Below are 15,727 nucleotides of genomic sequence, written 5' to 3' on the forward strand. Positions count from 1 at the left end.
AACAATACATTTAACAGGAACATCATGCTAGGCTATTCACTGAAAAAAACTAAATGGTCAAACTTACACCCACCAGGTCTGATATGTAGCAACGTCTGTTTTTGTTTCTACAAAGAATGAAGAAAGAACATACTCGAGGTGAGTAAGAAGCGGAATCATCCCCATGAAATTTTTTTTTTTTTGTTTATGACACCAAAAGCGACCAAAAGTGATTCCACTCTCAAAACTGGAGCAAAATGGCCACCTCCAAAAATTAATTAATTCATTCATTTTCTCCCACTTATCCTCACAAGGGTCACGTGGGGTGTTGGAGTCTATCCCAGCTGTCTTTGGGCAATAGGTGGGGTACACCCTGGACTGGTCGCCAGCCAATCACAGGGCACATATAGACAAACAACCATTCACACTCACATTCATACCTATGGACAATTTGGAGTCGCCAATTAACCTAGCATGTTTTTGGAATGTGGGAGGAAACCGGAGTACCCGGAGAAAACCCACGCATGCACGGGGAGAACATGCAAACTCCACACAGAGATGGCCGAGGGTGGAATTGAACTCGGGTCTCCTAGCTGTGAGGCCTGCACGCTAACCACTTGTCCACCGTGCAAACATGATATAGTGCAAAAAGTGCAAACTACAATTTTAAGACAGTTCTTGTATCGGTCCTCAGATTGCAAGTCTACCTCATGAAATGTCCAACCTTCACTAGAAAGTCGATAGTATCGATTATGGTACGCATCGTTCGATCGCATCAGCGCCGTCTCTAGCACTAAGCAATTGTGATGGTCGACTATCGACCAAGTCAAACAAGGTTTTACTGAACCAGGACTCGCGGGTATTCGACTCTTAATTTGTTCACTCACTCAACTGCTGCTAGCTAAATTAAAAAAGGAAAGACGGTAACATGACAGATCAACTCCATGTCTCAAATCAACTCTCCTTTCCACTTCCTGTTTCTGTCTGAGCTACCCGCTCACTAACGCCGAGCCTAGCACTCAAACTCTCAAACTAGACTCCCTCACTAACACCACATGAGCGTGCCGACTGGTGAATCGTGAACCTGAAGTGGGCTCACAGGTTTAGTGAGTCCTGCTGGGTTGGGTACTCGATTCACTTTTGTGAGTGACTCATAAAAAGTCAAGTCAATAAAAGTAATCGAGTTTCCCATCATGACAACGCAAGATACTGTTTGGTGGTCCCTTGTTTGTCAAATCTAATAGGAAGAGATTCTTATCCCTTAAAGGGGAACTGCACTTTTTTTTTGGAATTTTGCCCATCATTCCCAATCCTTATGTGAAACATTTGAGCTATGTTACAATGCTGTCATTGGGATACACTTTTTTTCGACTATAAAGCCCTCTAAAAAACAAAACAAAACATTGCATCATTTGATATACATGCCATGATCATGCATTAAAACGTACACTGATGATAACATGTAATCGTTTTGATGATTTAAAACACTACCGAAACTTCTTTCCACAGCACGTTTGTATCATTAGCTGACTTCAGAAAGATGCACCACTGAGTGCAACGAAATGAAGCCATGACCACTTTTTTTTTTTTGCCCGTTGACCTCATTTCCCAGCAATAACCACGTCACGTTACACGTCATCATCCCACCAACAGCCTCTTTTTGTAACATCGGCATTGTGTAACGCTTCCACACATCCAAATCACTGCAGTGTGCCACCACTCTCCAAAAAAGTTATTTGAATAAAAAAAAAACAATCCATCACGGTCATGTGTTGGAGTCTGAATTCATTTTGTAAATGTTTCAACTGTCACTTGGCAAGTTGGCAGATTGAATGTGATGATGACTGCACTCTGCTTTGGAGGCGTAACAAAACAGCGGAGGCGAAGAAAAGAAAAAAAATAAAATAGGCTGAGTGAAGCCCGAAATGTGAAACTGCAGCGAGACTTCAGAAACGACCTGTCACAATGCACAGCGTGCTATTTTATTGCACTGACAGGATAAGCTTTGTGAGTGTGCCAAAACCAGCCGCAGAATCCTTCTGAAGAACAACTCAACAATGATGTACACTTGCTAGACAGTGACCAAGGGTACGTTCATATGTGCCATGTTTGGCTCAGTTAAAAGGAGCTATGTCCAATCAAGCCCTTACTTTATGTATATGTTCTTTACTGAGCAGCCTGACAAAAAAAAAAAAAAAAAAACAGTGTGAACGCTACTTAACCCTTAGATGCACGAGTGCCTGGACCCTACACTCTTCCATAAGTGGGTCAAAAATGACCCATACTAGAATCAATGCGTTTTTATGACAATTTTGCCCTTTTGGTTAGGAATAATCACTTGTATGATATTTAGTATTAGATTTAGAACCACACAACAATGATTTCATGTTAGGAACATCTTCATTTTTCACTTTTTTTACATCTTTGAAAAAGAAAATGACCCCGTACAACAATAGAAAATGTGAGGATCCATTGTGTGTTACATAAAGGTAAGTTAAAAATGTGAATGGCATGATATCAAAAACTGGAATATGAAATGATAAAAATTTGTCATTACAAAGATATTTCATGAAAACAAGCTGACCGGGTCATTTTTGACCCACTTATAGAAGGTTGGGGTAGTAACACAAAAAAATGTATGGAAGATAAGTTAAAAATTTGAATGGCATGATATCAAAAAGATGTTTTTTGAGGAATACCTGGAATATGAAATTATAAAAATTTTTCATTTCTAAGATATTTCAAGAAAATAACCTGACCGGGTCATTTTTGACCCACTTATAGAAGGTTGGGGTAGTAACACAAAAACAGAAATTTCTTAAAATGTATAAAAGATACGTAAAAAATTTGAATGGCATGATATCAAAAACATGTTTTTTGAGGAATACCTGGAATATGAAATTATAACAATTTTTCATTACTAAGATATTTCAAGAAAATAACCTGACTGGGTAATTTTTGACCCACTTATAGAAGGTTGGGGTAGTAACACAAAAACAAAAATTTCTTAAAATGTATAAAAGATAAGTTAAAAATGTGAATGGCATGATATCAAAAAGATGTTTTTTGAGGAATACCTGGAATATGAAATTATAACAATTTTTCATTACTAAGATATTTCAAGAAAATAACCTGACCGGGTCATTTTTGACCCACTTATAGAAGGTTGGGGTAGTAACACAAAAACAAAAATTTCTTAAAATGTATAAAGATAAGTTAAAAATGTGAATGGCATGATATCAAAAACATGTTTTTTGAGGAATACCTGGAATATGAAATGATAACAATTTTTCATTACAAAGATATTTCACAAAAGCAAGCTGACCGGGTCATTTTTGACCTACTTATAGAAGGTTGGGGTAGTAACACAAAAACAAAAATTTCTTAAAATGTATAAAAGATAAGTCAAAAATTTGAATGGCATGATATCAAAAAGATGTTTTTTGAGGAATACCTGGAATATGAAATGATAACAATTTTTCATTACTAAGATATTTCAAGAAAATAACCTGACCGGGTCATTTTTGACCCACTTATGCATCTAAGGGTTAACAGTGTACCGAACCACAAGTGTGAATGCAGCCATTATCTAAACAGTAAAAGCTCACCTTGGCAACAATTCATCATTTATTTAGTGAAACCCACTGACCTTCCATGCTTGGCCTCGGTGGAGTCAGACCAGGCACTGGAGGCAGTGATGTCAGAGTCTGGGATGCTGCCATCCTCCATCCCCAGGGCGTAACGACACTGAGCTGTCAGGAGGAAATAGACAGGAAGGGACATCAGACGTGAACTTAAAAAAAAAAGAATAATTTCTTTAGACATTCTTATTGGTATGGAGCTTTAGTGTAGGAGAAACTTAATATTCCCAATAAATGTCAGCCGGCATCATTTTGTCACGGAGCATTCAGTTGTTATGTCATCGTTGGGAAAAACTTCCGGACTTTTCGGCGCTGCGTGAGCGTCACAGTCGCGAAGAGGAGACGGGAAGGATTCCAAACTACTGCAATAAATTTACTTGTGATTTCCCACGCTGCACAGATTTATCTAGCAGAGGAATAAAAAAAAACACGCGTATATTATTCTTTGCATGACTTACTCCTGTAAATCCTACATCCTCTGATACGCACAATGAGTACAATCAAACAAATTCACTTCAACAAATCCTGACATTCAGTATGTGGCGCAACCAACTCCTGGCTGTTGTAATAATCATGTTGCCATAACAATGGAGATTGTGAAAAGGAGGTGAAGAAGCGTTTGCAGGCAGGAAAAAATGTCATGCGTGATAGAAGAGTTTCAGCTAAAATGAATGGAAAGGTATAAAAAAAAACTGTGCTGAGACCAGTCATGTTGTTTAGTCTGGAGACAATGCCACTGAAGAAAAGACATGAGGATGCTGATGTTCTTATTGGGAGTGACCAGGATGGATAGGATCATGAACGAATACATTAGAGGGACATTACATGTTAGAGGCCTTGGAGATAAAGTCAGAGAGGCCAGACTGAGATGGTTGGGACATGTCCAGAAGAGAGATAGTGAATATATTGGTAGAAGGATGCTGCGTTTAGAGCTGCCAGTAGTGAAGGAGGACACAGGGAGGGCATGAGGGTAGTTGGTGTGAGAGAGACCGATGCAGAAAGGAGATTGATTTGCTGTGGCGAATTATAAATTGTATTGAATCATAAAGGCATATTGTAAATAAAAAAAACACCATTATGACCCAAAGATTGTGATGGGAGTAAATTTACTCATCTAATTTGCATATTATGACAATATTTGATACAATTTCATCAAAATGTCTGATCCATTTGTAACACACCCAGCCATCATCTAGATTTTGTGACTTTGGTATTTAAAGGGTTTTTAATTTTTTTTTTTTTGGGGGGGGGGGCTATATGAAACATTACAGTGCATTTCTTACATCAATCAAAATATAACTTTCCATTATTTACATTTGTATTCAACTATATGATCACAAGCTCAAAAGGAGTAGGCTGAAGCAAAAGCTTATAAAAGATATAATCATGTTCATGCCACAGTCTTGTTTTCCCCTGTTATTAGTATCATTGTAATATTATTATTATTATTATCATTATTGTTATAATCTTTATCATTATTACCATTATTATTGTTATTATTATCACCATTATTATTATAATCATCATTAATATTACCATTTTCATCATTATAGTTGTAACAATTTTTTTTTCTTTTTTTTTATTATTTAATTTTACAGACTTCATTGCTTCTTGTAGAGTACTGTATCATTCCATCCTGAAGATCCATCCTGAATCCTGAAGAGGCTTTCAAGGTTTCCCCACCATGAGTCGGGGGTTCAAAATGGGTCAAAACAGTAGTAACAGTAGTTACTAACAGTAGTATTAGTATTAGTATAAATGGTTTGGGGAGGATTGTGTCAATAAAATGTTACAGATATGTATGATGCTATTTACATCCTGCAGTAGAATGTTGCATTCATGACCATTAATCCCTTGATGTACACCACTATCCCAACTTACACCAAAATATATGGTTTCTTCTTTTGCTAATACCCCGGTTTTCACTTTTTTGGGGGGTATTTAGCTACACTAGCGGGTCCAAATATTTCTTTTCAGAGACATAATCCAGTGCAAGTACACTAAAGAGACCGGTATGAAGGAAGGTGACTAGTCCTATCCAAGACCACACCATTTCACATTCCTTCTTTTGTCTTTTCAACTTCTCTGACCCAGTGGGGCTCCTGTTACAGTTAGCGCCGCTGGGAGGGGGGGATTTGCAGGAAAGCCAACAAAGGAAGAGGCGACAGAAATGAGGGCGCCGTAGGGTGGAAGAAGACAGAAGCGAACGGGTCTCGGGTAACGGCGCTGACTGGGCTCCAGCGGCAGGCATCATCAAATGATCCAGATAGCGTGGGATTACACTGCGAGCCAGCTGTCTGCTCCAAACGGGGCGGGTCGGGTGGCAATAAAGCAGAGAAGGGGTACTGACAGGAGGAGGGTGATGGAGAAGAAAGGGGCCAGGGGTTATTGAGTCACTGCGCTGGAATTCTGGGGCTGAATGACAAACCTTAAAGACCTCATTGGGCTTGATCCGCACCCATCAAACAGGTGCCCACATCATTAAATCATCATCACGCCGCCAGTTCGAGTCCTTGCAGTTTGTCCTTTAGAGGACAAACTGTGAATCAATGTGCCAAAATTGATTGCCAAGTAACTCCCTAACTATTGCACCATTTTAATGGGGGTTATGCTTGAAAAATATGACTTTTTTTTCTGCCTCATTTCCACTAGGTTGCTTTGACATATAAATTGCACCCACACAGATGTGGTGGGTGAAGTTGACCCTGCAATTTTTCCGTGATAGTATGAGCCGTTAACACAAGCAGGAAGGTGTCTGCAGGTAAGACAAGGTATAAGGTATTTATAATAGTATTTATATTCTAAGGAAGGCAATTGGATTCTGCATAAAAGCAAATAAACGATGCATTTCTTAATGATCTGTCTATAGGAGGTGAGTGTCTAATCAGCCGTAACAGAGGAAGAACCTGAAGTGGTATTCTGCAATGCCGGGACTGGGGTTTGATCCCTGTAGTGATGAAAGCAAATGACACATCTTATCTGATATAATGTTTTCCTTTCATTTTTCTATAGGAGCCCTAATACCATACAGTATCTAGCTCCTAATTGGAACACCAGTGGGACTTGGGCTGGAACAAACAATCTGTGTAATGGAGTGAAAATATTGCCGCTGTTTGCAATATGAAACAAAACGTTGACAAACACAAATATGCTGTATAAGCTGAAGCTCGGGTTTTCTTGCAGCGGTCAGATATTAAACAGAGCGCTCCGGTTACCCCCCACCCGTTTCGATACTTTGACTGACACTATGTAATCTGGCAGTGCATTAACAGTCCTGACCAACAGTCCGACTTCATTCTCCTGTTACACTGAACAGACGAGGGGGGGAGAGGGGGGCACGGTATAGTCTGTTGATGAAGGAACAAGAACGAGCCTCACTTATGAGGAGAATACAGGAAGTGGGTAGGAAAAAGCGTACGAGAAGGGAATGACAAGGATTTATGGCATTTAATGAAGTTATATTATGTAATTGCTATGTCTGTATAAAAAAAGAGGAAATTATACATTATTAATATTCATTCATTTTCTACCGCTTATCCTCACGAGGGTCGCGAGGGTGCTGGAGCCTATCCCAGCTGTCTTTGGGCACACCCTGGACTTGTCGCCAGCCAATCACGGCACATATAGACAAACATTTGGAGTCGCTAATTAACCTAGCATGTTTTTGGAATGTGGGAGGAAACCGGAGTACCTGGAGAAAACCCCCACACATACACGAGGAGAACATGTAAACTCCACACAGAGATGGCCGAGGGTGGAATTAAACTCGGGTCTCATAGCTGCGAGGCCTGTGCGCTAACCACTCATCCACCATGCAGCCTACATTATCAATATTTCAGGTTAATTCACATTCATTTTCTACTGCTTATCTTCACGAGGTCGCAGGGGGTGCTGGAGCCTATCCCAGCTGTCTTCGGGCGAGAGGCCGGGGTACACCCTGGACTGGTCGACAGCCAATCACGGCACGTATAGACAAACATTTGGAGTTGCCAATTAACCTAGCATGTTGGAATGTGGGAGGAAACCGGAGTCCCCGGAGAAAACCCACGCATGCACAGGGAGAACATGCAAACTCCACACAGAGACGGCCGAGGGTGGAAATTGAACCCGGGTCTCCTAGTTGTGAGGCCTGTGAGTCCCTGCCTGGACTAAGAGGTACACACCATCAGTTCAAATATCCGAAGGGGTACATGGCTGTAAAAAAAAAAAAAAAGTTTGTGAACCACTGTTGCGTGTTCTACCTGCATTGAAGTGCCACTCATGATCCACTTCCACAGCCGCCATCAGCACCGCCAGGGCCAGCGTGACCACAGCGAAACAAGTCAGGTACCTCGCTGGCCTCGCCATGACGGCAGCACCTGGTTACCCGTCCGGACACCCGGTAACGATCACAGGCATTCCTATCAAGAAGGGAAACACAAGGCGTTAGATATCAAAAGTAAACGGTCGAGTTTTAGCTTAGCAAAACACCACAAAGTTTCTTTCAGGTACTGATATGTTTCTCTATCTCTCATGACAGGAATTATGCTTCATTCCGATACACCGCCTAAGTCTTGTTTAATGAGGATGGTACAATTAGCTCGACATTTACTCTCTCCCTCAGGTCTTGAAAGGCCAATCGATTCCCAAACTGTGAATTTCAGACCTGTTTTCGGTTAATTGGGCGGCGTATAATCAGCCAGGGGATGTTTGAGACAGAGTCACAATAACAATGGACTGACTATCTCACTGGTACTTTAACAAGGTCCTTTAAGATTGCTTTTTGTCACCAGCATCACAACACATTTGATGGCTGGCATTGTACTCAGCGAGAGGAACCGGGTAACTGGTAATAAGTGCAAGTCTGAAGTAGGAAAGACAGCTGGAGGTGAAAAAAGAGAGAGAGCATTTCTTCCCAGAAGCCCCTCTGGGTTTCAACTTCATCTTGAGTAGACCGGGATGGGCCCGACAGCTGACGCACAGCTGTGGTGACAGGAGGAGGGAAGGAGGGAAGGAGGTGTAACGTATGGAAACAAGAGTTAGGACTTGAGCCCCGCCTATGATTTAATGATACACATTCTCCAATTGATCCTTATTGTAACAGGTTTTAGCCATCTTAATATGTACAGATTTCGATTAAGTGATGAAGACCATTACATCGCCATCATTCATGTCTAACCTGACACAGGTGATGATTTAATATTGGAGCGTGCTGACAGAAAAAGATAGTCAGGCGTGAATCATCCAGTCTGGTTCTGATAGAACTGCTGCTATATGGCATCATCCATGCTACCTCTTTGGTCCTTTAATTTTGGGCACAGCCTCATTCGGCCGGGCTCTACTCACTTCAGTTTGGGACAGACGGGTTTCCCCACTTTTGAAATCTATGAAAACTGCTCTGGAGTCTGGTGTAACACCACCTTAAACTAAGTTTACATTTGGTCATGCAGTAAGGAGTACTGAAATTGGAGACTGCAAAATATAATACTGTCCAGAGTATAATACAATAATACAATATAATCATTCATTCATTCATTTTCTACCGCTTTTCCTCACAAGGGTTGCGGGGGTGCTGGAGCCTATCCCAGCTGTCCTCGGGTGAGAGACGGGGTACACCCTGGACTGATCGCCAGCCAATCACAGGGCACATATAGACAAACAACCATTCACACTCACATTCATACCTATGGGCAATTTGGAGTCGCCAATTCACCTAGCATGTTTTTGGAATGTGGGAGTAAACCGGAGTATGGATTTATGGCATTTAATCAAATTAAAGTTATATTATGTAATTGCTATAAAAAAAGAGGAAATTATACATTATTAATATTCATTCATTTCCTACCTCACGAGGGTCGCGGCGGTGCTGGAGCCTATCCCAGCTGTCTTTGGGCACACCCTGGACTTGTCGCCAGCCAATCACAGCACATAAAGACAAACATTTGGAGTCGCCAATTAACCTAGCATGTTTTTGGAATGTGGGAGGAAACCGGAGTACCCGGAGAAAACCCATGCATGCACGGGGAGAACATGCAAACTCCACACAGAGAGGGTGGAATTGAACCCTGGTCTCCTAGCTGTGAGGTCTGCGCGCTAACCACTCGACTGCTGTGCAGCCCTTACAATATAATAATAACAATATAATACTCTCCTTAGTGTCCAGAGCGAAGACAACAATAGATTACATGTTTAGTTGTGTTGATTGTGATGCCAAAGTTGCTCAACCAATGAGCATCCCAAATGGTATTGCGGTGATATCAGTGGTGACTGATCTGTGTAAAAGGGGCAGTAGAGTGGCGGATCTATGAGAAACAATGTCCAGTTTAAGAATCATCAACAGTATGAAGGTGCATTTGTGAGAACAGAGGTTGCACGTTCTCCCCGTGCATGCGTGGGTTTTCTCCGGGTACTCCGGTTTCCTCCCACATTCCAAAAACATGCTAGGTTAATTGGCGACTCCAAATTGTCCATAGGTATGAATGTGAGTGTGAATGGTTGTTTGTCTATATGTGCCCTGTGATTGGCTGGCAACCAGTCCAGGGTGTACCCCGCCTCTCGCCTGAAGACAGCTGGGATAGGCTCCAGCACCCCCGCGACCCTCGTGAGGAAAAGCGGTAGAAAATGAATGAATTTGTGAGAACACATACAGCACCTGCGTTCTCATGTAATATCCAGCTAGAGTCCAGACACAATGAAGTGAAGTGTGTGCCTGATGGAACAATAGCAGTGATGATGTGTTTGTAGGGTGGGTGGTGACTTATGGCCTTGGAGGGAATGTACGTATGCTGCCATGTGGGCATAAAGGTAGCCGGTGCAGCTGTCCTATGTTCCTATACCACGCATGTATGATAGGAGTTTTTAAGAGTACGTCAAATTCAAAACGCTGACATGTGAGGCTTTAATGTGCGGCAGTAAAAGCTGAGAATCTCCCCTGATCAGGTGTCACTCGACAAATAAACAGGCCGTAGCAGACGTATTATTCCCAAACACAGAGACGACATCACTCACATGGAGGAAGAAGAAGAAGAGGGAAAAAAAAAACAGACAAATGTTTTGGCGAGCAGGGAAAAAAAAAGTGTCTGCAGCCATGTGAGACTTTGTTTTGTTGGGGAAAAGTCAAGTGGCGTTGAACAGCTGTGGTTAGAGCTCAGGCAGCGAACACAAGAGAAAGGCCCCGCTGTGTTCTGGTGAAGCCCGACGACCGCTCTCGAGTTTTGTCTTGGCTAATCCAACCAAATGAACGCACGTATGAGCAGCTGCTGAAGAACAAAAGTCGGAACGCAATGCATCATTAAAGATACTTTCTATAATTAGACAGGTGTCCGTTCTGGGACAATAAAAAGTCCAAAAGTGTTTACGTGTTCGGGCGTTTGACACATCTACGACTATACGCATACAATGACAGACACCCACGTACAACAATGCTAATGTGGTCTATTTACTACCATGATGACATTTACAGTCTAACCTGATTAAATCCCCTGTAATCTACATTTTGCCACCAGAAATGAATCATGTTAAAATGATTCTAGTGGAAAATCAGCCTTTTACGACCCAAAGTCAACCCCTAAAATCAATGCTCCTCTTTAAAGGCTTGAATTAATCCACAAAGTTATGCATAGAAAATGAAGCAACATCTACTGTATAGTCTACTAGAGAGGATATCAAATAATGACATTATATTAACATGTACAATGCCAAACAGTGTGTGGTGTTCAGTACTTTGGAATAAATGTGACATTTTACACTTACTAAAACTCACATAACCTTTGAAAGCTGGCCTTTCAAGTACAGTAAAGGCAAAATTCTCAGTGTCCGATAGTCAAATTCTGAGAGAAAAGTTGTAATGCAGGGGTCTCAAACGTGCGGCCCGCGGGCCAAATGTGGCCCACACGACACTAGTTTGAGGCCCCCGCCTTGATATGAAAGTTTAATGTTAGTGCGGCCCGCGCAAGTTTGATATGGATGCTGTATGGTATCATGTACCCAGAAAAAATTATTATGTTTGATTAATGTTCATGTTAATAGTTATCCTCCCTATCCGTGTGGAAGTGGTCAGTTTTTGGCTATTTAAGTTGAAAGGAAATAACTTGAAGGCTACCGTTTAGGTGGCTAGCTGTCTAGTTTGCGAGTTAGCATGTGTCTCAAGACCCTGCAGTTGCGCAATATGTTGTAAATAAAAAAAGTATAAATGTGACTATAGTCGTGTTTTGTCATGTCTACAGGGCTCTAATAATGCTTTGTTCATTTTAATCTGAAAAAAATAATTTGTCTACCCACCAACTATATGTGGTTTCTTAAGTTTTTATTATTTGCCGTTTTATTTTTATTATTATATTTATTTATTACTGATTGATTGATTTTCTTTATTCTTGATTTGTTTATTTTTCATCTTATTTTGTGCAGAAAAATAAAAATTAAGATATTTGAGAACAGTAGAATGTTTTATCAGAGCTTTTATTGTAGAAAATCGGAATCAAAGCACTGAAAAAGTTTGTATATTTTTCTGTTTTTAATAAATTTTTTGTTGTTTTTTTTTTTAAAACCTGATGCGGCCCAGCCTTGCCCAGACCCTAGCTCCAGTGGCCCCCATGTAAATTGAGTTTGAGACCCCTGTTGTAATGGAACAAAAGATGCTGACAAACTTGCATGCAAGCTTGAAAAAAATCTTATGTTTACCATGTCAGCCATCTTTGTTTACCATCCGCCTATGAGGAATGTATGGCATGCGGTCATAAAACAAGGTAAGCTACTCTCGCTCATGTGACTAGGAATCAGCAACAGCACCTTTTCTTCATAAAACACATCTGAAGAACATTTAAGAGAAACCCATCCAATATGAAAGACTAATTTCATGTCCATCATTCCACAAGCCAAACAAATTCATGCTGTCATCTGCTACTGATGAAATGTAAGCGTGACCAAAACAGGCAGAGGTTCAATGCTTTGCTCAGGGCACATCGGCAGTCCTTTTAAACGATATTATGCATCCTTCCATCCTAGCCAGCGTGATTCTCCTCAATATGACACTGGCATGGAAAAAGACGTTCAGAACATTCAGATATTATACAACACTAATAAAAAGATGACTATTTATGGAGGGGTGTATATAGTACAAATGTATTCATCAGATTTATTGGTCATGAAAACCAATATTTCAGTTTTATACCAATGTCAGCAATTGTAACTATTAATTTAGCACCAGAATGAGGCACTAATATCGACTTTTTTGGTTTGGTTACTACTGTTTACATCAGCATTCATTCATCTTCTACCGCTTATCCTCACAAGGGTCGCGAGAGTGCTGGAGTCTATCCCAGCTGTCTTCTGGCGAGTCCAGTACACCTTGGACTGGTTGCCAGCCAATCACAGGGCACATATAGACAAACAACCATTCACACTCACATTCATACCTATGGACAATTTGGAATCGCCAATTAACCTAGCATGTTTTTGGAATGTGGGAGGAAAAACCGGAGTACCCGGAGAAAACCCGCGCATGCAGGAGGAGAACATGCAAACTCAACACAGAGATGGGCGAGAGTGGAATTGAACCTGGGTGTCCAAGCTGTGAGGCCTGCGTGCTAACCACTCGTCCGCCATGCAGCCGCCTTGAATTTAGTTATTCAAAAAACATAATGCGGCGGCACGGCGGTTAGCATGCAGACCTCACAGCTAGGAGACCAGGGTTCAATTCCCACCCTCGGCCATCTCTGTGTGGAGTTTGCATGTTCTCCCCGTGCATGTGTGGGTTTTCTCCGGGTACTCCGGTTTCCTCCCACATTCCAAAAACATGCTAGGTTAATTGGAGACTCCAAATTGTCCATAGGTATGAATGTGAATGTGAATGGTTGTTTGTCTATATGTGCCCTGTGATTGGCTGGCGACCAGTCCAGGGTGTACCCCGCCTCTCGCCCGAAGACAGCTGGGATAGGCTCCAGCACCCCCGCGACCCTCGTGAGGAAAAGCGGTAGAAAATGAATGAATGAATGAAAAAACATAATGGTTTCAATCAGATTGGGAAGGACAATCCAAAAACATTACCACTTCCACATGGAATGGCAGTAGAATTTATTTTCATTGTCATTGATATTGATATTGATCATTGATATTCCATAGCTGACTCCATCCAGTGTGAAGGTAAGCGAATGTAAACCCACACAAATGCACGGGGAGAACATGCAAACTCCACACAGAGGGTGGAATTGAACTCGAGTCTCCTAGCTGTGAGCCCTGCATGGTAACCACTCGGTCGCCGTGCAGCCCAGACTGTACATATTAATTGAAAATACTGTCATATATTTGGGTCAATACTGTAATTAATTAAATCAAATGCCTGCCCCCTCGCTTTGAAGCAACATAGTGGGAAAGTTATTAGTGATGAAACAGGAAACCTTATCTTTGGCAGTCATTTCTTTGCTTCTATTGCCTTTATTGTTATCAGTTTCAGCTTTGAGTCGTCCTTGACGCCCTTCTTTGAATTATTGTGCAACTTTTGCATGATGTTTTCCTTCCTTTTAAGTCAAATTGATTTGTGAGGCTATACATACAGTGAAGAAAATAAGTATTTGAACACCCTGCTATTTTGCTATTTCTCCCACTTAGAAATCATGGAGGGGTCTGAAATTTTCATCGTAGGTGCATGTCCACTGTGAGAGAGATAAACTAAAAAGAAAAATCCAGAAATCACAATGCATGATTTTTTAACAATTTATTTGTGTGATACAGCTGCAAATAAGTATTTGAACACCTGTGTATCATCTAGAATTCTGACCCTGAAAGACCTGTTAGTCTGCCCATTAGAAGTCCACCTGCACTCCATGTATCATCCTGAATCAGATGCACCTGTTTGAGGTCGTTAGCTGCATAAAGACACCTGTCCACCCCATACAATCAGTAAGACTTTAACTTGTAACATGGCGAAGACCAAAGAGCTGTCCAAAGACACCAGAGACAAAATTGTACACCTCCACAAGGCTGGAAAGGGCTACGGAGCAATTACCAAGCAGCTTGGTGAAAAAAGGTCCACTGTTGGAGCTATCATTAGAAAATGGAAGAAGCTAAACATGACGGTCAATCTCAATCGGAGTGGAGCCCCATGCAAGATATCACCTCGTGGGGTCTCAATGATTCTAAGAAAGGTGAGGAATCAGCCCAGAACTACACGACAGGACTTGGTCAATGACCTGAAAAGAGCTGGGACCACCGTTTCCAAGGTTACTGTAGGTAATACACTAAGACGTCATGATGTGAAATCATGCATGGCACGAAAGGTTCCCCTGCTTAAACCAGCACATGTCAAGGCCCGTCTTAAGTTTGCATATGACCATTTGGATGATACAGAGGAGTCATGGGAGAAAGTTTTATGGTCAGATGAGACCAAAATAGAACTTTTTGGTCATAATTCCAATAAGCGTGTTTGGAGGAAGAAGAATGAAGAGTACAATCCGAAGAACACCATCCCTACTGTGAAGCATGGGGGTGGTAGCATCATGCTTTGGGGGTGTTTTTCTGCACATGGGACAGGATGAGTGCACTGCATTAAAGAGAGGATGACTGGGGCCGTGTATTGTGAGATTTTGGGGAACAACCTCCTTCCCTCTGTCAGAGCATTGAAGATGGGTCGTGGCTGGGTCTTCCAACACGACAACGACCCGAAGCACACAGCCAGGAAAACCAAGGAGTGGCTCCGTAAGAAGCATATCAAGGTTCTAGCATGGCCCAGCCAGTCTCCAGACCTGAACCCAATCGAAAATCTTTGGAGGGAGCTCAAACTCCGTGTTTCTCAGCGACAGCCCAGAAACCTGACTGATCTAGAGAAGATCTGTGTGGAGGAGTGGGCCAAGATCCCTCCTGCAGTGTGTGCAAACCTGGTGAAAAACTACAGGAAACGTTTGACCTCTGTAATAGCAAACAAAGGCTACTGTACCAAATATTAACATTCATTTTCTCAGGTGTTCAAATACTTATTAGCAGCTGTATCACACAAATAAATTGTTAAAAAATCATGCATTGTGATTTCTGGATTTTTCTTTTTAGTTTATCTCTCTCACAGTGGACATGCACCTACGATGAAAATTTCAGACCCCTCCATGATTTCTAAGTGGGAGAAATAGCAAAATAGCAGG

General features: G+C 41.5%; 1 protein-coding gene across 6 annotated transcripts in view; it reads right to left on the minus strand.

Moving 5' to 3' along the window:
- The window catches only part of ddr1 (discoidin domain receptor tyrosine kinase 1), a 55,035-nt gene that overhangs the window by 23,985 nt on the left and 15,323 nt on the right, over positions 1–15,727 (minus strand). For 5 of the 6 annotated variants that reach the window (XM_058052906.2, XM_058052901.2, XM_058052899.2 and 2 more), the window contains exons 2-3: positions 7,862–8,020; positions 3,629–3,731 (exon numbers count right to left, since the gene is read on the minus strand). In XM_058052906.2, the coding sequence (XP_057908889.2) occupies positions 3,629–3,731; positions 7,862–7,967 (209 nt within the window). In that variant the 5' untranslated portion in view covers positions 7,968–8,020. Of the gene's footprint in view, positions 1–3,628; positions 3,732–7,861; positions 8,021–15,727 lie in introns of those variants that run through there. The other variant, XM_078790820.1, reaches the window with a different exon arrangement.

The sequence above is a fragment of the Doryrhamphus excisus genome, linkage group LG5 (assembly GCF_037039965.1).
Source record: "Doryrhamphus excisus strain RoL-2023G ecotype Guam linkage group LG5, RoL_Dexc_Guam_v1.1, whole genome shotgun sequence".
In the NCBI taxonomy this organism is placed as follows: Eukaryota; Metazoa; Chordata; class Actinopteri; order Syngnathiformes; family Syngnathidae; genus Doryrhamphus; species Doryrhamphus excisus.